The sequence below is a fragment of the Microtus ochrogaster genome, linkage group LG5 (assembly GCF_000317375.1).
Source record: "Microtus ochrogaster isolate Prairie Vole_2 linkage group LG5, MicOch1.0, whole genome shotgun sequence".
Lineage (NCBI taxonomy): Eukaryota > Metazoa > Chordata > Mammalia > Rodentia > Cricetidae > Microtus > Microtus ochrogaster.
The window spans coordinates 60985085-60994382 of NC_022031.1; the positions used below are offsets into that span (position 1 = coordinate 60985085).

The 9298-nt window shown below is 41.6% G+C and overlaps 1 protein-coding gene across 1 annotated transcript in view; it reads left to right on the plus strand.

Moving 5' to 3' along the window:
• Nucleotides 1–9298, plus strand: part of Rad54b (RAD54 homolog B) — a 63735-nt gene that overhangs the window by 460 nt on the left and 53977 nt on the right. The window contains exon 2 of the mRNA XM_005362397.2: nucleotides 3164–3314. Within this exon, the coding sequence (XP_005362454.1) occupies nucleotides 3180–3314 (135 nt within the window). The 5' untranslated portion in view covers nucleotides 3164–3179. The remainder of the gene's footprint in view (nucleotides 1–3163; nucleotides 3315–9298) is intronic.

Below are 9298 nucleotides of genomic sequence, written 5' to 3' on the forward strand. Positions count from 1 at the left end.
GTCCCCGGAGGCCGGTCACCCGTGCCCCTGTCCCCTGCGCGGTCCCCGGAGGCCGGTCGGTGCCCATGTCCCCAGGCCGGTCTGTTCTCCGACCCCGGAGGCCTGTCGGTGCCGCTGTCCCCGAGGCTGGAGTCGATGTATGACCCTGTCCCCGGGGACCGCCTTGGGCCCGAGAAGGCCTGACTAGGCAGGTGACAGGCTGAAGATGTAGAACCACCCAGCGCCCACCTTAGGCGGTTTTACTTACCTACTGGTTCTTTCTAGCCCCATCCCCCAAAATAAATTAATTTGTAGGCAGGTGGACTGGAGTCCCAAAATTTGAGGGGAATTTACAGTATAAAGTGGAAATCTTATTTCCTAATGTAGCTAGAAACTGAAAAGCTGAAACAGCGAGGGAGGTATGTTGCTGGCGGGTGGGGTTTAATTCATTTTCCTGCATCTTAGAGTTTGCACACACCCTCAGTGAAGTCCAGAGGAAGGCGCAGATTCTGGTTATGATCCTGCAGGCAGAACCGCATCCTCCTGTCTCTCCTGCGGTGGGACCTTGGTCGTCCCTACTCTGACAGGACTTTGTGGTTTACACAGACAACAGTAATTATAGGAAGTAATATTACAGAAGGTGTTGAGAACTTACTGTGAATCGTTTTATTCTAAATTCTTATTTAATCTCATAGCTCTGTGTTCAAGTGTGATTAAGGCACGTGAGGAAACAGATTGAAGTTAACTGCAGAATCATGTGCTGGGGAGGCCTTCAAAGATGTGTTCTTAATCTCTGCACTGCAATGTCCATTAATTGAGGCCACATGGTGTGGTCCAGGTGTTAGCCTGGTTTTGGCCTTTCACCCGGGAGAACTGAAACAGGTACAAGTCACATGGCTCATACATCACAGCATTTCGGTGGCCAAGTAGCTTTATTCCTAGGGCCTGTGAAAAAGGTCTCAGCAAAACTCACTTACAAACCAGCTAGAGCTTGGCAGGAGCCGGGGGAAGAGATCAAGTTCAAAGCCAGCCTGGGATACAGAGAGGCTGGGTCACAGAAAACAAGGCGATGAACTGATTTCTGTAGTTTCCTTTGCCACACATCAGCACATTAGATTAGCAAACCATCAGCTTCATAATTTGTTTTAAGATTGTGCTAGTAGAGATGGTTGCATTCAAAGAAACCAGCGCATGAGCTTCACCCACATCTTTCAAACCAGTAACAGCTTACATCAAGTAGTTAATATATTCAAATTTAACATGGATGAAATTGGGGAAAGGTCCAGCTGTCAAAGCAATGATGGACTGATTTTTTTCTTGAATATATAAAATATGTCTGAAAATCGGTGGCATTTTAGATTGAACAAAATATGGCACATTTAACCAGTGGTAGTTTATTTTATAAATAACATTTTCATTGTGGGAAATTTAAAGTACACAGAAAAGAACTCATGGGGTTGGGGAGATGGCTCAGTGGTTAAGAACACTGGCTGTTCTTCCAGAAGATCCAGGTTCAGTTCCCAGCACCCACATGACAGCTCACAACTGTCTAACTCCAGTTACAGGGGATATGATACCTTCATACCAATGCGCATAAATAAATTTAAATAAATTACTAAGAAAACCTAGCCAGGCCTTTAATCCCAGCAGTAGGGAGGCAGAAACAGGCAGAGCTCTGTGAGTTTGAGGCTAACCTGGTCTACAGAGTGAGTTCTAGGACAGGCTTCAAAGCTATAGAGAAACCCTGTCTCAAAAAACAAAACAAATAAACAAAAAAGGAAACCCTCAGAATAAAAATTGTTATTCTAACATGCAGAGGTAATCAGTGTCAATGTCAAAGCACGTGTTTTGCTAGTCTTATGAAATTTGTTTATATTTCTTAAAAATCTATTTACACTTATTTATTTATGAGTGTGTGTCTGGGGATGCATGTGCCATGATGCACATGTGAAAATCAGGACAGCTTGTGGAGTCGGCTCTTCCTCCTCAACATGTGTGGATTCCAGGAATTGAACTTGGGCTTCTTGTATTAGTCAGGGTTCTCTAACACAGGAATAGAACTGAAACTGGCAGCAGCAGTAGCTGAGAACTTTTTTTTTTTTTTTTAATTTTTCGCAAAACAGTTTCTCTGTATAGCTTTGATTACTTTGGAACTCTCTTTGTAGATCAGTCTGGCCCCGAACTCACAGAGATCCGCCTTCCTCTGCCTCCCCAGTGCTGGAATACTGAGATTAAAGTTATGGACCATGAGCATTTACTTGATCCACAACCACAGGCAGAGAGACAAAGCAATAGTGCTGGTTTGAAACCTCAAGCCTACTCCCAGTGACACACCTCTCCCACCTAGGCCATACCTAGTTCCCAAACAGTTCCACTGACTGGGGACCAGGTATTCAAATATCTGAGCCTATGGGGCCATTTTTATTTAAACCACCTCAAGAATGGTGATGAAAACAAACATGATTAGTATTACCATGTGTTTTATAAATTAATGGGATCTTAAAGTATAACATGCTTGATATGTATATATGGATCACTTTTTCTTTAGATTTTTACTTTTAAATTAGAGCAGATATGATTCTAGCATTATCTAAATTGACATGCTCAAGCTGACATAATTCAATCTAAACCTTGAGATTCTTTTAAGTAGCTCTTAGCTACTGAAAATTTCAGTATTTAGCTGTTGAGATTGTTCTCTTTGGACGACTGTGCACAGTCTCTCTCTGTCTCTCTCTGTCTCTGTGTGTGGGGGGCAGAAGTTGATGCTGAGATGTCTTTCTCAACCACTTACCCACCTTGTTGTTTGAGATAGTCTCAGTAGATGTGGAGTTTTGGCTAGAGCTGCTGATAGTGAGCCCTGCGATGCAGCTCCCTCTATGCTGCCTCTGCAGTGTGGTTCACGTGGGTGCTGATTCCCAGCTCAGGGCCTCAGGTCTGCACACAGCCACTTCATTCACTGGACGAACTATCTCTGCAACTCCAAGTTTTCTATGTCTTATTCGGTTTATTGAAAAGTGACTTTTAGTTTGTGTGTATAATTGTTTGCCTACATGTATACATGTGTACCATCTGTACACTTGTGGCCTCCAGAGGCCAGAAGAGGGTGTCAGATTCTTTGGGACTGGAATTAATGGCAGTTGTTCTAATCACACTCATGGATGGTTTCTATTTTGGTATTTTTCAGGTGAGTATTGCTGAAGATGAGACGATCTGCAGCACCAAGTCAGGTGCAGGCAAATTCCTTTAAAAAACCAAAATTCATACCTCCAGGAAGAAGTAATACAAGTCTGAATAAAGAGACCACAGAGATGGGTCCAGATGTAAAATTATTTCAGGTAAATAAAAGAAGGGAATCAATATGAAGTAAATATTAAGAAATATATATTTTAGTTTATATATAATATATTATTTGCATATTTACACATACATTTGCGTGTGTATGTGTGTATATATACATATATATGTATATATATGTATGTATATATGTATGTATGTGTGTATATATATATATATATATATATATATATATATATATAGCCTAAAACTAGATCTAGTGACTCATGCCTGTAATCCAAGCACTTGGAAGGCTGAGGTAGGAGTTTAGGCTTCATAATTTGTTCAGGCTAGCCTGGTCTGTGTAGTGAAACTGTCTCAAAATCAATCAAATAAATAAAAGAAAAAGAAAACAACGAAAACCCACAACAGAGTAAAGCCTTGTTGCCTATTAAACTTTCAGTGTCTTCTGACACACTCTTCCAGAATCTTAGCAATAATAGTATGGCCTTTGTTAGTAGTGCAGGTGGCCAAGCTGGAGGACAGCAGGTGGCAGCCGAGCTTCAGGAGACCGCCCCCCAGGAAGCTAGGCAGTGATGGTGAATCAGTCTCTCTCCCCCACTTCTCCCTTCTCAGATCGGCAAGGCCTTGAGGGCTTCAGCTGTGCTATTACATGTCTGCCGCCACCATTTTTCTCTGGCATCCGGAATGGTGTGAATTTGTGTGAGGGATCCCCACAGCTCTAATGTAGTGTGGTTATCTCATGGAAATATCCCATCCTGCTGGGCATGTTTACCTGTGGATTATTATGGAAATGATTTCTTCCTAAGCTGTGCTGTTTAACTGAAGCAATGATTTTATACAATAGTGTTAGTTTAAATAGAACTTTGATGTAAGGTTTTTAACAAATGTAGTAAGGGATTATAATAGAGGTTAGTTTAGTGGGAAAATTAATACAGGTAAAAGGAGGATATAGTGTTGTTCCCACTCCTGATAAAGCAAGGGCTGCAGAGGATAGAAAATAGGAACCAAGAAGCTAGGACTTAGGAGTTTCTTTTGAGAAACCATGTAGACTATGGTTTAAGTTAATGATTAAGAAAAATAATTGCCTATCAAAATCCTAGCAAAATTCTTCAAAGACCTCGAAAGAACAATACTCAACTTCATTTGGAAAAGCAAAAAACCCAGGATAGCTAAAACAATCCTGGGCAATAAAAGAACTTCTGGAGGCATCACAATCCCTGACTTCAAACTCAACTACAGAGCTACAGTACTGAAAACAGCTGGCATAAGAACAGACAGGAGGACCAATGCAACCGAATAGAAGACCCGGATATCAATCTACACATCTTCGAACACCTGATCTTTGATAAAGAAGCAAAAAATATCAAATGGAAAAAAGAAAGCATATTTAACAAGTGGTGCTGGCATAACTGGATATGAACATGTAGAAAAATGAAAATAGACCCATATCTATCTCCATGCACAAAACTCAAGTCCAAATGGATCAAAGACCTCAACGTAAAGCCAGCCACACTGAATCTTATAGAATAGAAAGTAGGAAGTACACTTGAACGCATTGGCACAGGGAACCACTTCCTAAATAGAATCCCAGCAGCACAGACACTGAGAGAAACAATAAATGGGACCTCCTGAAACTGAAAAGCTTCTGTAAAGCAAAGGACCTGGTCAAGAAGACAAAATGACATCCTACAGAATGGGAAAAGATCTTCACCAACCCCACATCAGACAGAGGTCTGATCTCCAAAATATACAAAGAACTCAAGAAATTGGACACCAAAAGATCACATAATCCAATAAAAAAAAATGGAGTACAGACCTAAACAGAGAACTCTCAACAGAGGAATCTAAAATGGCTGAAGGACACTTTAGGAAATGTTCAACATCCTTAGTCATCAGAGAAATGCAAATCAAAACAACTCTGAGATTCCATTTTATACCTGTAAGAATGGCCAAGATCAAAACACTGATGACAACTTATGCTGGAGAGGTTGTGGGGTAAAGGGAACACTTCTGCATTGCTGGTGGGAATGCAAGCTGGTACAGCACCTTTGGATGTCAGTGTGGTGATTTCTCAGAAAATTAGGAAACAACCTTCCTCAAGACCCAGCAATAACACTTTTGGGTATATATCCAAAGGATGCTCAATCATGCCACAAGGACATGTGTTCAACTATGTTCATAGCAGCATTGTTTGTCATAGCCAGAACTTGGAAACAACCTAAATGCCCCTCCAATGAAGAATGGATAAGAAAAATGTGGTACATTTACACAATGGAGTATTTCACCGCAGAAACAAATAATGACAGCTTGGATTTTGCAGGAAAATGGATGGAACTAGAAAACATTATTTTGAGTGATGTAACCCAGACACAAAAAGACAATTATCACATGTACTCAGTCATAGGTGGTTTTTAAACATAAAGCAAAGAAAGCCAGCCTACAAACCACAATCCCAGAGAACTTAGACAACAATGCCGACACTAAGAGAGACATAGATCTAATTTACATGGGAAGTAGAAAGTAGAAAAAGACAAGATCTCCTGAGTAAATTGGGAGCATGGGGACCTGGGGAAGGGGAGAGGTAGGAAGGGGAGCAGAGAAAAATGTAGAGCTCAATAAGTATCAATAAAAATAAAATAGAAAAAGAAAAAAAAGAACTGATGCCTGAAAGTTGTTCTTTGACCCTCACATTCATGTTATGGTACATGTATAGCCCCCCTCCCCCCAAATTAAAAAAAAATTGAGTCCCAGGAGTTAGCTCAAGTTCTTTTAATCTTGATGCTGGGAAATGTGTTCATGGGTTTAGGTATGCATCATAGCTAAAACAGCTTTCCGTAATGACTTCATGTAACTAAAAAGCAAAGAACAGGCCAGGTGCAGGTGGCGCACATCTTTAAACCAAACACTCGGGAGGCAGACACAGGTGGATTTTGTGAGTTTGAGGCCAGTCTGGTTTACAGAGCAAGTTCCAGGACAGGCTCCAAAGCTACAGAGAAACCTGTCTTGAAGCCGCCCCCTCCCCCCCCAAAAAAAAGAGCAAAGAATTGGATGGTTTGTTAATTAAGATAATTGGACAGGACTTTAAATTATGACAGATGCAACTAGTAACCTGCTTTTCTGGCGATTATAGAAAGTACTGCCTATGTAAATGGTTTTCGCTGAAAGGCACCTGGTTTTGTGAGAGTGTAAAAGACGAATGTTTCACTGAATGTGGGCTTCTCAGAGTGCGGGAAGTGTGGTTGAGGAATGTATTGGAGTTGAGTTGTTCCAGAAAAATACGTTTTTTTTTTTTTTTTTTTTTTACGGTGATTATGTAGTAACTGTGTAACTGTTATGGGAAGATCCTTTTCTTCGTAAGGAACTTGGTGTTGGGAATATAAGAAGGTGTCCGACAGATAAGGAGCAGAAGAGAAGCTTTTACCCCTCGCCCACTGGGCACCTCGTTCCTGGTCTCTGACCTGCAGAAGGCTGGGCCTCTCTATAGCAGTAAATAAAAGTCTTCTCAAGGAAGAGGTGCAGTCCTTCGGAAAGTTGGTCTACGGACTTCTGGGGAGGCTAGTGGGTAGAGGTACCTACCTCCAAGCTTGACAACCTGAGTTCAATCCCCAGGACCACAGGGTAGAAGGAGAGACTCCCATAAGCTGTCCTCTGGCTTCACATGTGTTCTTTGGCATATGTGTGCACAAACGCACACCTGCCGAACACACAATAAATAAACATAATAAAAAGTCTATCAGTGTTTTTTCAAGTTACTGATTCAGTGAGTTAAACTTGGGATAAAATGGTTTAAAGAGAAAAAATACATAAGTAATTTGTGTAATTTTTTCAGACTTTTATATCGTCATGATTGCTATTTTTCTTTGCTGGTGTGACCCCAGGACCTTGCACTTGATGTGTAAGGCATCTTTGATAGAGCTACAAGCTCTGGCTGTCCTGGAACTTGCTCTGTAGACCTAACTGGCCTTGAATTCAGATTTGCCTGACTCTGCCTCCTGCCTCCATGTGCCACCATAAGCTAGAGTGGTTTCTAAAAAAAAATAATAATAATAAAAGGAAAAGTAAAAGAAACCCTACAGTTCTATAATTTATAATATAATTGACTTCTTTAAGTAACCAACAGACTTTCAAAAATATTTTATTTATTATGTATACAATATTCTGTCTGTGTGTCTGCCTGTAGGCCAGAAGAGGGCATCAGATCCCATTTCAGATGGTTGTGAGCCACCATGTGGTTACTGGGAAAAGAACTTAGGACCAAGAAGAGCAGGCAATGCTCCTAACCGCTGAGCCATCTCTCCAGCCCCAACCAACAGACTTTTATGTTTACTACGGTTTCTATTTTGTTTTTCCACCCTCATTACTGGAGATTTAATTTTGGGCCTCCTGAGTAATATTCTCAGTAATAATAAGCTGTGAGTTTTGGGGTGAGTGTGCTGGGATTGAATGTGGAGCTTCATATATGCTAAGCAAGTGCTCTGCCATGAAGCTATGTCCCTAGTGTTCTCTCTCTCTCTCTCTCTCTCTCTCTCTCTCTCTCTCTCTCTCTCTGCAGCTTTATTTAGATATAATTTATATATCTTATAATCCAGTTGTACAATTAAGTGTTTTTAAAATTTGTTGTTATTTACTTATTTATTTATTTTTGTTTTTCAAGGTAGAGTATCGTTGTATTAGAGTCCTGGCTGTCCTGGTACTCGCTTTGTAGACCAGGCTGGCCTTGAATTCACAGATATCAGCCTGCCTGTGCCACCCGAGTGCTGGGATTAGAAGCGTGCGTCACCGCACCTGGCTTAGTAAATGTATAGAGTTGTGCAGCTATCACCACATTCTACTGCAGCCTTTGCAGGACCTTACGTGTTCTGTCCAAGTTCTCCAGATTTGACACAGTTAATGTGTTTTCTCTAGACCTGCGCGTTATTGACATTTGTGTAAATCAGCTCATGAATTACGGGTCCTCTTGCAACTTGCATAGCTTTTCTCTGTAGCATGTTCTCAAGGCGTATCCATGTTGTAGGTGTCAGCAGCTGATTTATTTTTATTGCCGAAATACTAGTTTTCTCTTGCTCTGGTAACATAGTACCATTGGTTTACGGACTTAAAACAGCAGAATTGTATCGTGTAATTTTGATAGCAGAAGGGGGAAATAACGAAGACTATCAGTAGGTAGATAAATGAGGAGCAAGTGTATATATACACACAGCTGTCCGGGGACACGTGTGTTCGCTATTTCTCTGCTGCTATAATAGAGCACCGTGACCAGACTCGGCCTCTGTCAGGAAGAGCTTGTTTGGGCTTACAGTTCCAGAGGATAATGGTCTATGATGGTGGGACGCCTGGCAGCAAGCAGCTGGCTGGCAGCAGGGTTAGGAAGCAGAGGGTGGACTGGGAGTTGGATGAGCCTATGAACCCTCAGAGACCATCTCCACTGACGTCCTTTGTCCAGCGAGGCAGCACCTCCTGAGCCTCCCTACACAGCACCACTAACTGGGGACCAAGTATGCAAACGCCTACACCCGGGAGAGGGAGGACGTTTCTCACTGAAATCACTACAAGTGCAGCACCTCGCTCTGGGCCAGGATCAAGGTGCTGGTAAGGCCTCTGTTGGTGTTTGGAGGTGTTAGGGAGGAATCCGTTTATTTACCTGACTTCTTGATCCTCTGCCTCTGTGTGTTCAGCATATCCTGCTAGGATGCAGCAGCTGTGCATCCACCCTCTATAGTTTTCTGCAGCTGGAACTCGTTTGGTTAGAGTGGCTCCATTGGGTAGTGTAAGATAATCTCTTTTAAAGTCTAACTCTTAACGCAGCTTCTGAGCCCTCTTTGCCACATAAGGTGGCAACATATCTATAGATTTTGGGGCAGTAAACCGTGTCTTTGAGAGTATCTGTCTCCCCTCAACACTTACTAATATTCTGTTGTTTTTATTTATTATGTTTTATACATTTCATTCATTAGTTAAGGAGTATTTGGTTTATTTCAACTTCCCCTTGAAGGTGCTGGTGTTTAAGCTCAGGGTTTTGTTT